The sequence below is a fragment of the Coloeus monedula genome, assembly GCF_965178545.1.
Source record: "Coloeus monedula genome assembly, chromosome: 10".
NCBI classification, from domain to species: domain Eukaryota; kingdom Metazoa; phylum Chordata; class Aves; order Passeriformes; family Corvidae; genus Coloeus; species Coloeus monedula.
In genome coordinates, this window is record NC_138790.1 from 11,492,159 (window position 1) to 11,510,341 (window position 18,183).

At 42.6% G+C, this 18,183-nt stretch overlaps 1 protein-coding gene and 1 long non-coding RNA gene across 4 annotated transcripts in view; one reads left to right on the top strand and one right to left on the bottom strand.

The window, feature by feature from the left end:
- PCOLCE2 (procollagen C-endopeptidase enhancer 2) overlaps window positions 1-1,267 on the bottom strand; it is a gene marked incomplete at both ends in the record, with an annotated part of 22,292 nt that extends 21,025 nt beyond the window's left edge. The window contains 2 exons of the mRNA XM_082287755.1: window positions 105-213; window positions 1,185-1,267. Of these exons, the coding sequence (XP_082143881.1) occupies window positions 105-213; window positions 1,185-1,267 (192 nt within the window). The remainder of the gene's footprint in view (window positions 1-104; window positions 214-1,184) is intronic.
- LOC309576446 overlaps window positions 1-18,104 on the top strand; it is a 22,063-nt gene extending 3,959 nt beyond the window's left edge. For 2 of the 3 annotated variants that reach the window (XR_014226682.1, XR_014226683.1), the window contains exons 2-6: window positions 681-864; window positions 2,436-2,567; window positions 9,845-9,937; window positions 11,057-11,139; window positions 12,976-13,182. This is a non-coding gene — a long non-coding RNA (uncharacterized lncRNA). Of the gene's footprint in view, window positions 1-680; window positions 865-2,435; window positions 2,568-9,844; window positions 9,938-11,056; window positions 11,140-12,975; window positions 13,183-18,000 lie in introns of those variants that run through there. The other variant, XR_014226681.1, reaches the window with a different exon arrangement.
- Window positions 18,105-18,183: the final 79 nt, after the last annotated feature.

The following is an 18,183-nucleotide window of genomic DNA, read 5'->3' on the forward strand; positions in this document are numbered from 1 at the left end:
TGTGTTCATTACTGCACATATGTTACCCTATGTAAAACACAGTTTAACAACAAATAGCTGTCCATTATCTTCAGCCCTGATTTTGTGGTATTAAAAATTCTTACTGTGATTTTCCAAGTACATTTGCTGTTTGGTGGGTAGACGCCAGGAAATCCTTCACTCCCAATAAACCCTGATTCTCCAGATACAACTCCTCCACATGTAAATGTAGGCCTGAGAATAACAGGAAAAACAGTACTTAATTTTTAAATATATTTCATTTATTTTTTCTGTAGTAGTCAAGAGGCACGAACTGTCTCAAGAGCTTAAATACTTAAAACCATTGCTAACATGAAACATTTAATTATTTACATAATATCACTATTGACATAGAATGTGCAATTCAATGTGTGAACTTAGGTGTAGAAAAAATTAACTACTTGGGCCTTAATTCTGGGTTGGCACAGACTGTTATCCCTCCCTCCTTTTTTACTTCATAAGAGCAAACGTGTGCCAGTGTGATACATCATTGCAAATTGCTATTATAATGAAAATCATTATTAAAAAGTCATTAGCAATGACTTTTTATAGCACATATAACATTAGTTAAAATAGCACTGATATAAAAATTACTTCTCATTCCTTTCTATGCTTTGAATTTTTATGTTTTAATCAAGGAAGTCTCTGGTACTTTTTTGTAGTTCAGTAGCACAACCCACCCCGTGCTGAGCCCCGCTCCTGGTGCTGAGCCCTGTGGCCGAGCTGTGCTCGGGGCTCAGCTCAAGTGAGCTCAGGTGTCGGTGCCGGCTCCGGACACACTGCACGGACACGCGAGGAGCCCTGGAAAACCTGTGTGGAACCACTGCTACTGCTAAGGACACGAGGGTGAGCGAACGCCCTGCCGAGCTTTAGACAGCGGGATGCCACACCGTATTATACCGTTATGTTAGAGAGGTTACAGATTACACGGCACCAGGCTGCTCTCGCAGGGTCCCAGGCTCCGTGGAAAACACTCCTGCCTTGGTGCACTCACGGGCAGCGAAACACCCGTGCACCCCACGGAGGCACGGTGGGAACGCGACTGCGGGGGACAGAGGGAGGGGAGGGGAGGGAGCGCGGTACCTGTGCGGGGACAGCGGGACCTGGTACCTGTGCGGGGGGGCGGCGGGACGCGGTACCTGTGCGGGGACAGAGGAGCGCGGTACCTGTGCGGGGGGGCGGCGGGACGAGCCGCCGCCAGCAGCAGCAGCAGAGCCGGCAGCAGCAGCAGCGGGACGGTGGGAGGCATCTCAGGGCGGCAGCGGCGACTGGGGCAGGGCTAGGGCTGGGGCCGCGGAGCCACTGCTCCGACAGCCGCCTGCTCCTCTGTGAGTGCCGAGGCCGGGGGAGGAGGCAAAGGCTTCCGCGGCCCTCCGCCCCCAGGGCAGGGCAGGGGCCCGGGCAGGGCCGCCCTCTCTCCCTGCGCGGGGCGCGGGCGCTGCCCCGGGTGTGCCCGGCCCCGCCCCGATGGTTCCCGGCGGCTGCGGCCCCGGCCGGAGGCAGCGCCGGCTCCGCGCACTTTGCGCCCGCGGGGGCTGCCCGAGCCCAGCGCCCCCCGTCAGCGGCCCCGCCCCGAGCCCGCAGCCCCCCGCGACGCCCCGCTGCCGTCCTCAGGTGGCACAGTGCGGGTGTTTGTCCCGGGCATGAATAAACTCAGTGTTACTGGCTGTGCAGTCGTCTGCAGCTTCGCCAAAGCTTGAAAAATAGTAATGCTACTTTGAAATTTCTTCTTTATTTAAATTCTAAAGTAAACTTGAAATGCTTCGTTTTGTTTACCACTGGGTAATCCTGACCCATTTAGTAGCCTTTTCACTCTGGCTGTGAAAGATACTCTTTAAAAGTCTGTGGCAGAGCATACAGTGATGAACTCAATACTTGGGTGTTTTATAGGATTTGGGCCAAAGTTATTTGACTGAGAAAAGAAATGAAAAATTAAGTCAGTATTCTTATTTTGAGCACAGTATTCTTATTGAACATGGCATTTAAAAACCCTCACATTGTTAGTGCTATTGAACAATGACATACAGATTATCATGTCAATAAGTGATAATTTATCTTCTGAGTATTGGTTTAAAAAAAGCCAGTTCCTCTTACTGTTTTTAAATACTTCTTCCCATATGTGCCTCTTGCAGGACAAGGAGGTAAGTCTGTAGAAGTGTTCAGGCACAGCCAATTGAACAAAGACTAGAGAAACTAAGCGGAAATTCTCCTGCATATAAGGCAGAATATAAACCTATTCTCTTATTTTTAGCCCATTTATTAAGCATTTAACATGCCTCTTCTTGCAAAATACAAAGAAGGTCCCACTACCAAGATTTTGAAGAAGTGCTGTTGATTAGAGAGGATGCTCTGAGGATTAAACAGAAAGTGGATGCTGCAGTTTAGCAGATGTGATACCTGTACTCTCCTTTCCGCAGTGCTGGGTGAAGGAGGCAGTAGACTAACCGGGATCCATGCTTGCTAAATTCCCAAGAGGACTTTTGTGTGAGAAGAGGTGCATCTGCTGTTGGAATATCCCAGATCTTTGGAGACAGCCTGCAAGATGGCTGGTGAGTAAGAGGTGCCAACAGTGTTCTTGTTTGCACAGAGGCACTGGAAGACAAGAAAGAGCAGAGGCTGGGGAGTGTGTGGGTTTTGCAGAGGCCCAGGTTTTTTAGGAGTGTAGGTGTATTGGCAGCCAGGTGAGAGGGCCTGCCCTGCAGCCCTGAGGAGAGGCTGCCCCAAGACCCCCCTAGTGGGACTGAAGGAAGGAGCAGGACACATCTAGGCAAGGCTTGGTGGAGTATTGGGGCAGGGAGTCCCATTCACAAAAAGGGGGCTGTGGAAACAGAGATGATGAGATTGTCAGAGCAGAAATTCTGTTTGCAGCTGTGTTTTGAACTGATTTTAAGTGACAGAAATGGGAAGTAAGAAAACTAAAAAGGAGACATTTACTTACACCATGACCAATAAGATGCTGGTTAGCAGCTAAAAGCTTAACTTATTTATTGGCATATTGGTATAGTCATGAAGGTAATATAATGATAATAAAAATTAGTAGATTGGGAGTCAATATGTATGACAGAAAGTTGTGTAATCTTCACAGCACAGACACGTATTCCCTGCTGCTGCTTTCTGTCAATCTTTTTTAGTCTAGAGAAGACAGTCTATTTTATAAAAAGAGTATTTCAGGCCTCATATCCATGGAAGAGCTGTGCTCCATGCAAAGCCACTAACAAAAGCTGTTAGTTCCCATGCATTACATGTCCAAGGACTCCTTTTATATGGGGTTGCTGCAGACTTTTGCCTCATCTAAAGGTAGTTTTAAACTTCTGAACAGTTAACACCTTAACAGGTTCTGCATTGCCACCCAAGCATATCTACAGATCTATGCAGCAATGGGGCATTTCAGGCTTGTTGAGCAAATTCAGGTGATGAACAGGCTGCTGGGAAAGCCCCCAGCCTGTGCACAGCCCGTGCAGCCAAGCTCCTGCACCTTTGCCAATCGGGAAAACAGCAACATCACTCCCTGTCACTGCCTGTCTGGGAACACACCCTAAATGTGTGTTCCCTAAACACCCTAAATCTAATGTGCTCAAGTACTTCTTTAGTGCCCCACTATTAAATAGATTATGAATACCACAAGCAGTAAATGAGAGACTATAAACAAGGCTCTCAAATTAAACTGCATTTACCAAATGTAAATGATGTTGCTAGACGGAATTCACCCACGAGCTAACCCAGAGGCATCTGGCTGCTTTCCATCAATGGCTGCAGAAGGAACAGAAAAGTAAAAGGCCAGTAAGTAGTTACCCATAAATAAACATGTTAGCATTGACATTAATCTTCAGCTAAATCTGTTAGGAACACAGAAACAGGAGTGACCTTTCCTCTTCACCAAGCCCAGTCCTCTACTCTTGCAGGGAACCAAACCAAATAAACCCTTTCATATACTGATGATATTTCATTTTTGAAGTCAGGAAGCTACTCAATCAGCATCTGTTAGAGTCCCTGTCTTTTTGGGATGAAACCATGGAATGCACAGTCAGGAACTGTTTGTAGGCAGTGGATATAAATTCAGATAGAATTTTTGGCGCAAACCCAAAAGATGGCAGATTTACAGTCTCATGCAACCTTAATTATGCTGCCTTGTGTATGTCTTCTTTGCATAAATGATGCATAGGTTATGTGACAAAAATAGTATGGAGTTGTATAAGCAAAGTGTCTTTATTAATATGGACAAAAAATGTCTAACTTTTGACAGTTGACATTGCAGCACAAGTTTTCTACAGTAGTTTCTTTTTGAAGGTAGAACAAAAACTATTTTCTATCACATGCCTTGAGGTGATGCATCTTCAGGCTTGGGATGATGAATCTTTAGTGACAGATATTTAATATATGAACTATGGAGTAGTGCCATAGTAATTATAAAAAATGCCTGCTGTCCCAGTGTGTCATTGCCTCCTGCAGCAGTCTGGCAGAAATGGGCAGCCCGAGTGACCCCTCTTCCCCCACCAGCTGCTGCCAGCAATCCTGGGCTCAGCTAGTGATGCTGGTGATCCAGGGCTGAGGGCTTCTCCCTATCAGTCACTGAAGAAAGATATTTTGTACACAAAGCTAACAAGAGACAAATCTCCTAATGAATGTCTGGCATATGAGACCTTGTCTGCCTGAAAATGAGACAACTACTGAAGTGGAAAGTGGAAGCTTCTTCCTGAAATGCAACCCTGAGATGTTCTTTGAAAAGACTGTAAATGTTGATGCAAACCGCCTGTGGCTCCATGTATCCCTGACATCTTTCCTGTGATTAAGTTAATCATGATACTGCTGTGCAGCAGCCAAAGTGGCCTGATGACCTGACTGAAAATGAAGTTTAGTTTATGCTTCAGCTTTCAGGCTTCTCACCAAATCTTCTTTTCTCTGTGGAGAGTGGCCTGCACAAAATACCTTGTACCATAGCAAAAGACCTCTTAGTGCTCTCTTGGTGTTTCTGTACAGATCCTTGTTCAGCTGACACTGTGAAATTAATTTAAATTGGAATAAATACTATCAACAACTGCCCTTTATTTCATATGAAACATAGAATGGTTTGAGTTGGCAGGGACCTTTAAAGTTCATCTAGTCCAACACCCCTGCAATGATCAGGTTGTTCAGGGCCCCATCCAATCTGACCTTGAATATTTCCAGGGATGGGACATCCACCACCTCTCTTGGTGTTGCCACTGTCATAATAAAAATTTTCTTCCTCATGTCTTATATGAGTTTACACTCTTTTAGTTTAAAACCATTACTCCTTGTCCTGTTGCTACAGGTACTATTAAAAAGCTTTCCCCTATCTTTCTTTTAAGTCTCCTTTACTTTCTGAAAGGCTGCAATAAGGCTGCTCTCAAGCCTTCTCCAGGCTAAACAACCCCAACTCTCTCAGTGCAGTCTTAAGTGCCAAGATCTTGATATTTTCACTTCCAAAAGAACTTCGGTATTTCCTGAAATTTCAAGTTGTCCCTTTTCATAATAGCATTGGACAATGTGCAATAGAGACGATTTATCCTTATTTTCTTGATAATCCAAGCACCTAAAATGACTCTTTCAAACTGATATGCCCAGCCAGTTCCTAGGATTCCCAAATTTGCTTAGATCTGTAAGACAGAGTTATCCATGTTATGCCTTTAACTGAATCTTCTACTTTATAGAAATAAAAAACCACACAAGAATTGTCACTGGAAAACTTGCAGAGCCTCCACCCTTCCTCAGACTGGAATTCCCACTCTTCTCTCTTTTTCTCTGTAAAGCTTTGCTCTTGGCTCATTTATCAAATGACAATGTGGTTTCTGGCTTTATACAAAAAATGGCTGTGATGAGTCATAGACCTCCCCTCCCCTGTTTCTTTTGATACTGAGGTACCAAATGTAAATGTAGTATTGACAGTATTCCCACACCTTAGGAATTTAGGAACTTATTAGGAACTAAGTTTACATTCTTTAATTAACTTTTTTTTTTTTTGTCTCTTTGCTAGTTTTACCTCAAGTGATGACATATTTAATACAGTTGCAAAACTTCATATTTCATTTTAGCATTTAGCAGAGACCGGACATGATGCATTAATCATAAAAGCAGTACAGAAATTACCTTCTGGTGTTTCCATTTGTCAGTTTGGGTAATACTAATATCAGTTTCTACTTGCCTCTTGTTATAGGAATACAAACTGCTATCCAGTAACTCTTTTTAAAAAATGTTTTATCTTCTATTGTTCAAAGTTATTTGCCAGCATAAGAAAATATTAAGGAGAATGCTGCTGATTTATATTACTTGAACTGTTTTACATCATAATATAAAAATTATAAATATAAATATATAAAAATATATTTTAAATATATTAATATATAAATATATTAAAAACTATAAATATAAAATTATTAAAAAACTACTGCTAAATTGTAAGCATTCCTGTAACCAAAGAGATGTAATGATGATTAACCAGAGTGCCTGCTGTCAAGCAGGATGCTGGAAACATTCATAATGTTGTGAACAGATACTTCTTCATAGTACAAGGCTCCTAAAAGATTGTTTCAACACTTCCAATGAAGCATCCCAGGGTCCATTGACCAAGAGCAGGCACTTACAATGACCATATCACACAGCAGGTGTAGAAATTGCTAAAGTACAAGTCAGAAGAATGGATTCTAAAACCAGTATTTTTAAGCAAGTGCTATGTCCCTAATAGTGTGTTTGAAACACAATAATCTGAGGAAAATACTCAATACATAAAAGGAGAAGGAGCATAAAGTATGGAGTAGAAGGCCCTAAAATAAAAAAAGGCAGAGCCCCTGAATTGCCAACAGGTACCTGTGAATCAGGCAGTCCTATGGGCAAATCTTCCAGCAGCAGACAGAGAAGAGAGGAGAGGAAAGGAGCAAAGCACCTCAGTCTCTGCAGGACAACTCCCGAGCTCCAGCACGGGGCAGGGCATCATCAAGGGTCACGGGATGCTATTCTTATCTAGAGAGCTGTAAAAGCTAAGACAGATCAGCTAGCCAGTCTTGATGTAATCTAAATCAGCAAATCTTCAAGTAGATAATATTATAAAACAAAACTACAAAACAGATTCCCTTAGCTTTGGTGGATGTGGGAAAGAAACATGAGACCATTAATTGTATTGTGCTTGAAGAAAGAAGAGAGCAGCTAGAAAATCGTGTCACTAAAATGGAAAAAACAGACTTTCTGTTTCTTGGTACAAAATAGAATTATTTTTATGAGGGATATATATATATATAAATCATCATTGGAGCCATTGTTCTCATTTAATGACAAGACTCACTTATATCTGTATATGAATAAATTTCTGGAGACTTAGATCAGAGTCTGTTTTATAGACTGAGAAATGAAAAGAGCTGATATTTTGAACAATCTACTGTACAAGAGCATCCTTTCCCCTCCAAAAGCACCACCTCCACTAGACACTGTTAAACTCAACTCAGACCTGAATGAAGAAAGTGAGTGTGAAGCCACTACTGTGTTACATGGCACAACTGGTGTTAGCAAACTGGTGGTGGTCACAGCCACCTTCCCTTCGAGCTGGCTGCAAGTGACACTAGAGGCATAAAGGCACATGGGAATGCACTCAGGAGTGTGTGCAGTGAGAGGCTGTCAGGTACTCTCCGTGCAGAAGTAGGGAAAGAAAAGTTGCAAAAGGCATCAAGGATGCTCCAGAGAAGTCTATTTCAGGATGAGAGTGTGCTTTCAGCAAGAATGCTGTCAAAAATAAAACTGGAACCTCAAGCAAAGAAGGTACCTATTTTTTGTGTGTCTGCTTTAATTCAAGAAAGAGTTTTACATAGGCTATAAATAAGTAGGTTTGTATTAAGGCATCTAGTTTCTGTTCCCTCCCCCACCCTTTTTTTTTTATTTTCTGTCTTTTGAATGATGTAGTTGCAGGATAGAGATATTTCTAAGGAGAATCAAATGTGTTATGCTGTCATACTCTATTGCACAAGTGATACCTGGGACCTGAGTCTCATGGTGCAATTTCACATGTAATTAGTTTGCTGTTACTAGCAACACAGATTTGAAATCAGAACTAAGCCCTGTGAGAAACTGTTCCCTGCCAATGCTCTCATTGCTTTTCCTGAATTCCCTCTACCATTATTTATAAGGCTATACATAAAAAGGAGAACAATTGGATCTAATTTATTTACTACAAATGCTCTTAGGAAGAAAAGCGTTGTGAGCAATTTTAGTTCAGCCAACTAAAATACTCTTTTTCCACTTTTACTGATAGGAAAATTCACTATCTGCTTCCAAATTACCATAAAGGGGACAATGAGGAAAAAACACTTTACCAAATATGCAAATGATATGACAGCCTGTGCAACAAGAGGTGAGAGAATACAATCAAATTTCCATCAACTGTAATAATTCTTGCACTTGTTTTCTTAGCTTGAAAAGGACTCCCTAACTTAACTAAGCAGCTCAACAGCTACATCTGAATGATAAACTGGGGGAGCCTACATCTGAAGGACTTCCTTCCTCAAAGATGAAAGTTCAGAACAGGGAAAATACCCTTTTTTTAACAGGTAGATTAGGCCAAGACAAGAGAACTGAGTAATTGTGACGGAATATCTTGATACAATCATTCTCTGCCAGGTACAGCATCATATTGATGGTACAGAAAGACTTCCTGGATTCCTCCTGTTGTTCATGCTATGCTCTCAGTTGTCCTTATTTAGCCAAGTTGTCCTTATTCAACGTAGTGTCCCTGGCAAGAAGGTGGGTGTTGCATCACTGATGTTCCTGTGCAACAATAAATTGTACCAGTGCTGGGCAGTTCTGACTACAGGAATTACAGTCAGTCCCTATGGCCTACTTCCCATCAGAGTACAGGGGTCATGGAATGCAAAATTGGGGCCAAATTATTTCACTGGTGGCTGGAACTCAGCTATTTGCCATGTGCATTACAATAGTGAGTTTACTTTTTCTAAGTGCTGAATTACTGCCCTGGGAGATGAACACATGCATTCCAGACCAGAATTCAGAGTTTAACCTAATGTTATGCTTTTTAAGCACATCTGTGATCTATTATGTTGCTGGGTAATGATTTTCACAGAATCGTTGTTATTTAATATGTAAAGAAATGTCACTGTCAATATCAGTCTCAGCATGGTATTGCAGAGAACACATCTGAGTACTATATAAGTGCTTCTTCCTATGGGCAAAATATTACAGGTCATTAAAATGTTAATGTATTAAGGGGAAAAGTTATAAAAAATTGAAGGAACATACATGGAAATTTCAGGAGCCGGGACCAGAGACTTCTAGATAGTAGTGTTTTGGTTACCAAATGTATGACAAAAGTAAGCTAAACAGTGGAAAAGCATTAGAGAAACATGCCTAAATTAGATATATATTTGGTATAAAAATGCTTGGAACCTGTATTCAGTTCTAACTCAACAACAGTCCTTTAGTACATTAGGAATCAAAAGTGCAGTGCCAGAATTAAGCAGCAGTTTATCCTTTTTGTATTCCAGGAGTTACTTGTTTTACTTTCAAGAGCTTCAGAGTATTTTTGTTTTAACAGTCTCTGAGGAAATTTTTCATATCCACCAAACAAAATAAAGGCCAGACTGAGCAAGTAATATTGTAATTTAATTTCACTGTTCCTAAACTATATTTGACTTTAGTTTGGACATGGACACTTGAACACAGGCAACTGTTTTGAGAGAGTCTCTATGTTTAAATCCTTCAACTCACTTACTGAAAGGATATTTCGGGATGAGAAATCTTTCTAGAATCTAAGCCTGATCTTTGGGCTTATTCTTGAGATAACAGCCAAGTTTCATTTTAATCCCAGCAGGAAAGGAATGAAGACTGCTTGCCTCTACCACATAATATTTCTGGTGGTTGGGTAGCATCTTTGAATAAGGAATCAGAGAAATTGCAAGGATTGGTAAGTATTTATTTAAATTTCTGTTGTTCCCTCTTCTACAGTTGGAGAGCTGTACTGCTGTAACTGTTCCACTTCAAAGCAATTATGCCTGGCTTTTGGCGTGCATGAAAGATGGATGCAGCTCTTGTGCTCCTGTTTTATGTAAGCCATCCTTCTTTAAGAGGTGCAGTGCTTTGCCCAAGGTATGCTGAGCCAGCATTCCTTCATCTTTCCAGATGTACTGCAGTGCAGTGATAATAATTATCCTGTGCAGTGTCAAATAGCAAGGAATTCCTGCTGTAAATAGGTGCAGATGTAGATATGTGATGCAAGGTGTATAGATTCTTGAAAGGGAATGAGAGGAACTGATTCATATGGAGCTTGAGTTGTAAGTGCAACCAATAGATCATGACTATTACACTGTCTATCCAGTATAACATCTCTGTATTCAGCTTTCCAGCTAAGTTTTAAAAGCTCTGGGTTCTTAGGACCTTAAACACTGCTGACACTTCTCTCTGCCTTGACACCACCCTGAAACCCCTCTCATGGTTACAGGCTTTACCCAGGTAAAAGTGTGCCTGTGTGGATTCTTTAAGAATTTTCTGGCATTATTAACACCAGAGTCTCCTATTAAGTACCCTTATTAAATTATCTCCTTTAAATGTAAGTGAAAGTCCAGTACATCTAATTCAACTAAGCAAATTCTAAACTCAGTGTACTGTGTCTCTGATCTGCCCTGGATTGTTATTTTCCAAATTTATACCTGTTGTGTCACTTCTGCATTTTCTGTAATGCAGAAGAAGACTCCAGCATATATTTCCAGTCAAAGTCTAATGCAAGTCATAGACCCAAAAGGTTTTAATTGTAAAAAAGTGATCAGAGGTCTGATCCAAACACAACAGGACTTTCGATTTTCTCACATCCTTGTGTTCAAAGGTTATTGTGACAATTTTCACTCCATTTCCAAATTCTTCAGCTACTTTGTTTTAATAAAAGAATCAGGGGTTAAATCTGCTGTTCAGTTTTGGATAGTTTAGCAGTCTGTTCCACTCCTAATCCCTGTTTGTCTGTTTTGGTTTAGTTTGGTGTTTGAACTACCCTTAAAATACAAGTCTATTTGTTAAACTGAATGTTTTTCAGTTGGGGAAAATGAAGTTTTTCCAGGCTGTGGATTCCCAAGTTACCCTGCCTTTCACAGAAACCCTTCACTCTATGACAACAAGGTACGATTCATAAAATTCACAGTTTTTAAAGCAGAAAGCAGAAATTACCTACCTTTGATTAGACTAAGATAAAAGGCATAAAATTTGTGGAGCCCATACTGGTAAACAAGATATTATTTGGGAAGACTTTCTAATTTAGTATGGGCTAATAATTGACTGAATACTTGGACAGGAGAGAAAATTTCAGTACCCAGGAGCTGAATATGACTTTTTGTATTTCTAAATGAAATCAAGTTTCCAAACTCAATTTCATTTGGTGCAAACTATTCCATTTAATGCTAAAAGTGCTTTTTAAATGGAAGTGGTTGTCAAAATAATGACACAAATTGATGTGTAAATCCCACAGAGAAGGTGAGAATAGCATTAGTGCTCCTGAAGAAGTTAGTGCATGCCTCACAAAATCTAACTCCTACCAGTGTTTGAGAGGAATTCTCCTCTCCTCTGCAAATCTGGGTTTCTTCCTCACAGCAGTGACCTGACCATCAGCCCCTCTGACTGGAACAGTCCCACTTTGTAAAGTATACTTAAATATTCATGGAGCCAGCTGGTGAGAGAAAAAACAATGCTCTAGTCTGATGGTTCAGTAACCCTCCTGGGGAGGGTGGAGGTGTTAGTCCCAGTCCCAGTGAATGTGTAATTATTTATACAAAGAAGAACAGTGTCAACAGGAGAAGTGACAAGTCCCGTCTCCCAAAAAGTTTCCTTGCAGGAATGGAGAAGTCTAAAGAAACAATAATGCATTTGCCAGAAATCTGCCAGGTATAGTTAACAACAGTTTAAACAAGCTCTTAAAATAATTTACAGATTATTCCTGAAATAGCTAAGATTTTGGATGAATAGATGTTCTTCCACATATCTGAGACAGACCTTGTTCCTCATATTAAGTGAACAGACCTTTCATCCTCCAAAGCAAAACAGCTCTTAAAAATAGAAATCATTCAGAACATATTTTAAGAACTTAGCATCTCATAACATCATACCTGCATCCTTGCTCCTATTGACATCAATGGAAGGAAAACCAGTATTTATATGTCCCACAAGCAGATCTGTCTCTTGGAGAATGCTGGTCTATAATGGTTTGTGTCTGACAGGAATAAAGAACTCTTGAGACCTGCCTGCCACTTGAATAGCCACGGCTGTATGGAGCTCCAGCAGTAATGTTTTTGCAGAGTCTTGCTGAAGGCATCATGTAAGGCACGGTTCTTCGGCACAAATGAGTTTTCACTAGACCAGCTAAAACACAGACTATGTTTCAGGCAACAAATTCTCATTCAGGACTAAGGCAGAAGGAGAAAGCTTCAAGCTATGTGCAGGCTGAGGAGAGCTGCTCTCACTTTATCTCAATTTGTGAATTAGACAGTGTGTCACAATTTTCTAACATCTTCATAGAGTTTGTATGTGTTTCCATTAGAGAACTCAAAAAAGCATAGATAGTTCCAGTGCATATGCCTGACCTACAGACACCTATGCCCAGCCTGACAAAAAATGGCATCAGGAATTAAAAATTCACCACCTCTGGATTTAAAAAAGGAGTAAAAAAACCCTGAGAGGTTTAAAGCTTTAGTCATCAAAACCAGAGCTGCCTGAAAATTGTTTTTAAAGCTCAGCTGTAAACAGTGTTGTAGTAATCCATATTACGGTAAGCATAGAGTCATATCCCTTTCGTTAGTCATATGTTTTGCCAATAAAAGACTTTCATAAAACAAAAAAAAATTCATTGTGTGGCAGGCCTTTCAGAAGACTGTATAATTAAAGCACAGTAGTTTCTGACATCTGGAAAGAAATTCTTGACTGCAGAGCAATAAGTGACCTGTGACCTTTAAAACATATTTTCAGATAAAAGATTTCCAAAGAAAATTTTGAAGGAAAGCTGCTGCAAAAGGAGAGGAGTCTCTGTCTTAAAACTCAGTGATGGATGGGACACAGCAGATTTCTGCATCTATGCATCTTATGTAAAAGCTATAAAGAACAGGCAGCTGTCAGCAAGAGGTAAGAATCCACCAAGTGATGTTGTGATGAATACTCAAAAGTTAAGGACTTAAATATTACATAGGCTCTGGCTGATGAAAAGAGAATGACCAAGCAGCAAGCACTGCATCAAATCTAGTGTATGTAGCTGATGCTTGTGAAGTACAGCAATATGTCCATCTGGATTTTGAGTTAAAGATGAACAAAACTTAGATTATTATAACTAATGAAAAAGTTTTAGTACTTCTAAAGCCATAGCAAGGAAACGCAGAATTTTTGAATCTGCTGGCATTTTCCCCATGTGGTGCAGGTCAGCATTTCAGGCCTTTTTCTTTAGGAAGAAATCCTGTCAAAGAGGGACTGAGGCAGTGGCAGTGGTCATAAAGCTGGATGCTAACACCACATTCCTATTGAAATTCAGTGTGAAACTGGTACACAACTCTAACTGGATCTTTCAAATATGGTCCAATGCCTCTCCACTCAATGCCTTGAGGCAGGAGCACACAATTTACCCAGTGTTACCGGGAAGAAAGGGAGGCACAATTGTGTACATGTATTCTGAATATAGTGCACAGTTGGCATGTGGACAAAACTAAGTTCAGACATTACAATATGTACAGGAACACTGTGAGCAAGTGCCATGGATCCATGCATTTTTGTAGGAAGCAGCATTTCTCTGTTCTGATCACTGCTCTGCTGCGTTCACCACAGCATCTTCCACAAAACCCAGCCCAGCCCAGGAACCAGACTGGGCTAATGGGATGAGTGCCCCAGCCTTGGGGAATGAATGCAGTGAGCCACTGCCTAGCTGAGGCTGAGGTGTCCTTCAGACCGGGGTGTCCTTCAGGCTGTCACCGGCCAAGACCTCACGGGAAACAATCTGCTCTCCTGGCCAAGGATGTGGAGGCAGTGCAGATGTAACGCTCTCTGCAGTTCTGCAGGTTTAGTTTATAGCTGCCTGTCTTTGGGTGTGTGATCTAGGTTTTCATTCATGACTTCATAACTCTGTCCAGCTCTGCTCCTGCCTATGGGCTGTGGCTGTGGCATGCTGGGTGTAACCTGTCTCCTTGCCTCAGCATGCTCTCCTGGTGGTGGAGGGTGTAAGGCTGAGATGGTAGCAATGCACAGCAGGAAGCATGAGGCTGGGATCCCTTGGGAGCTGTGGCTGTGCAGCTGCAGGATATGGGTTGATGAGGGTTTTGCATGTAGCTCAGAGACCCATGAAGGCTGGCACTTGTGCTTAATTTTCATCCTTCCCATTAAATCTGTGCGTGTCACATGAATTCTCTGCAAGCTTAAGATAACTCTTAACTGAGCATTAGTGAGAATACTGCACTGTAACACCAGATGGACCAGAGAATTACTGCCCCCAGTAGTCCAAGCTGAGCAACAGCTTAAAACTGTGTTACTTTATTTTGTTGTCCCAAAGCCGCCGATACTTCTACAACTTGATTTCTTCATGGAATTAATTAAGGGAATATGAGAATTTTCAAGAAAATTCTTTGAGTTAAGGGACAATGTGCAAAGTTTTATTTCCCCCATTACATTCCTATTTCTTCTATTATGTTCCCATCATAAAAAATCTTTGAATATACCATTATAAGTCAGGTCTGAAATTAAAGATTTAGCATCTGTATACCCTGGAGATGGGTGTCCTTCCTACTTATAAAGAGCCATATTAAACCGCCAGAGTTCTGTTGGAATTTGTGTAAGAGGAATTGTAAATATATCACTGAAACTCGCCCTGCTAAATCCTTCTGAAGACTGTTGTAGATGAGAAAACTCCCCATCATGTGAAGCCTTTCTGTTTTTACCATGTCACTAGGAAGGGTCACTGTTTACTGTACTAGCTATAACCTAACAAGATGTGTCCTGTGGCAAATCCAGGACTGGAATTGCTGGACAGGTTGTGGTGGTTCTATTACTAGAAACCTGTTATATTTGACATTGAGCATAAAAGATGTGGCTCGTACTGCAGAACATTTCTTAGACTCCTGAGAGTAAATCCCAGCAGTTGTTATCAGAAAAGATGCTGAAGCCTCTGAGTTCTCATTGATTGCACTTGCAAGTCAATCAGTCATGTTGAGATATACAAAATCTGTTGACAAAGAAATGATGATTGATATCCTAAGAACATAATCTAATGACAAAACCAGTAAATCTTGCTATTGCCAGAGCAAATTCCTCAGAGACCAGAATTTCACTCTCAAGGGTATTTGGTATCTAGACAGGTTGTGTGTTGACTTAGTTTACATAATGTGTTTGAAACATCTAGAAAAGCTTTACCTATAGCTGGACTGTCTGAGGAAATAAATGCATTCAGTTTTCAATGGCATGTCAGAATAAAATATGTTATTACTGGAGTTAACTGAATGTACAAGCATGATTGCATGTTGCCACATTTTGACGGTATTTCAGGTGGGATGTAGAGTCATTTACTCTTTATTGCTAATACAACCAACAGTGTAAGACAGGACTGAAAGGCCACAGGCAGTTAGGAAGTCAGTTTTGTGTCCTGCCTGTGTGGCAGCAGTACCTGGAGCTACACAGCGCTACACAAGTGTCAGGCAGGGCACGTGTGTGTCACTGACACAGGGAGCAGTGCCCTGTGTGCAGCATGGGCACACAGGGCTGCTCACCTTGCTTTCTCTCAGAGAGCTTCCACTCACATTTGAGGCAGTTGTCAGGGCTCAGCTTGCATAGGAGTCAGATCTGAAGAAATTTGGATTCAGGCTTGGAATTTGTAAAGGGAAATGGATGAGATAGTGAAGTTGGGTCAGAAAGTGGGAAGAAATAAATGAAACTAAGAAAGTAGTAAAGAGAGTTGGAAACACTTTGATGAGATGCTACTTCTGCATCCATACATGGAGGCTGCTGGCTTTCACAGCTTGTGCTGGCACAGGATGTAGGGATCACTGGACAACTTGCACAGGAAGTCATAATACTGTAAAATTTTTTTCCATAAGTTGGTGTTAAATAAGAAAGGAGTGGACCAGGCTTGCTTATATCCCAACTTTGACAAGGGCTGTGGAGATCATCTGACAGCCTCAGGGCTGGATTGTGGCTGTGCCCAGAAGAGGCTTATTCGAAGGATGAACAGTGGACAGGAAAGCATGGCTGTCTCGGGGGTGCTGTGTGATCTTTGGCTGCAGGTTGGGAGTGAAGTGTCACTGGCCAAAAGGAATCAGTGCTCCCCGGGGGAGCTGGAAGGTCATGGCAAGCCAAGAGCTGGTGTCTGTGTCTGTCGCTGAGAGGATGAATGTCAACTCTGCCCTACAAACAGCATAGCCAGTCCAACAGCTCCTGCTGTAAACTAGCAAGCAGGGATTGAATCGTAGCACTGTTACAATACTCCAATTAACATTGCAATGTTAGAGCCAAAAAGGGGACTGCAATATTTCAGAAAGTACATTTTAATGCTTTAGGTGTTGAAAACTGTAGCATGAAATATATGTGCATTGTTTGACATCAGCTGGGATATATGGTAGGCAGGTTCTATGAACACGGGTCAGTCTGAAAACTGAGTAGCAGAGTAAAAAAGTTGTTCACATCCAATAAGCAACATGTTGGCTGTGGCAGGGTGGTCATGGCATTGTGCCAGCCAGGTGTGTGCCTCATGGCTAACTCAGGCTTTACTAGGGCTTGTCCATCGCACTTGCCATGAATTTACCCTAAGAAATCCTCACAGAATGTTTTCGGCCAGGAAGGAGCCACTTCTGAAGTGATGATTTTCAACTGCTCAAATTTGAAATGTGAAATCCTGCATAGGAAAATACTTTCAGATTTTTTTTTACTTGCCTGTTTTGTTTCTTTGCTTGCTTGTCACATTGGTCTTAAACTGATATGTAAATCTAATAGGTATGTTAATCTGCATCTGCTGTGGTATGCACATGATGAAGGAAACAGATCAAATGAACTTATTTTAGTCAATATGTTTAAATAAAAAGTCAACATGGCAAGACGCATACTCTCACTCTGACTGAGTCATGTTCAGTTTAAGTTCCAGGAATGTCTAAGAGGGTGGCGTCATCCCCTTCAAAACAGTTTTTTTCCCTATTGGATTATATCAGCAAGCAGCTGCCTCTAAGGCATTATTTCTGTCAGACGGTCAGTCTCTCTGGGCCAGCTTCTCCCTAAAAGTGTTACATGGATGGGGCATGCCTCCCAAATAAGCCCAGGGGACAGTAGCGATGCCCAGTCGAGATGCCGCAAAGGGCAGCACTTTCACCGGCTGTGCCAGGGCAAGCGGGGCGCTGGGCGGAGGCGCCTGCCGGGGGCTCCCGTGCTCGCCGCTCTGCGCTGCAGATGAGAAATGCAGCGCCAGCTGCCGTGGAGAAATCGTGTCCGTGCCGGAGCTGTCGGGCCGCTCAGCGGCCTCGGCCCCGGCCGTGCCCGCGCCGGCAGCGCTTCTGCGGCTCCTCCTGGCGGCCCGGAGCGCCGGCCCCAGCCCCGCCACACCGAGCCCGGCCCCAGCCCCGCCACACCGGGCCCGGCCCAGCCCCGCCACACCGGGCCCGGCCCAGCCCCGCCACACCGGGTCCAGCCCCGCCACACCGGGTCCAGCCCCGCCACACCGGGCCCGGCCCAGCCCCGCCACACCGGGTCCAGCCTCGCCACACCGGGCCCGGCCCAGCCCCGCCACACCGGACCCGGCCCAGCCTCGCTACACCGGGTCCAGCCTCGCCACACCGGACCCGGCCCAGCCCCGCCGCCGGCCGGTGGCTCCCGGAGCTCCTGCAGCCTCCCTGCAGTAACTGCCCCGCACTTCATCCCCGCACACACCGCTCTGGCTCCTGTTCACTCCTGTGCATGTGCTGGGACACATTAAAACAATTAATTACCCGATATTTTTGAACATATGTGAATAATTTGTTTTGCCTTGTTCATTTCAAGCTGTTGAAATTGAGGATTCAATCAAACTCAGACCTCTGATCACTGAAGATACTGAAATCGGCCGGAATAAACTTTGTAACACAATTCGAAGCATTAGAAAGCAGGCATTCTTTATCTGTGCAGGACACACAGAGGATATTTCTTTTGTTCTGTGTGTGTTGTGAGACTTTACAACAAGGTATT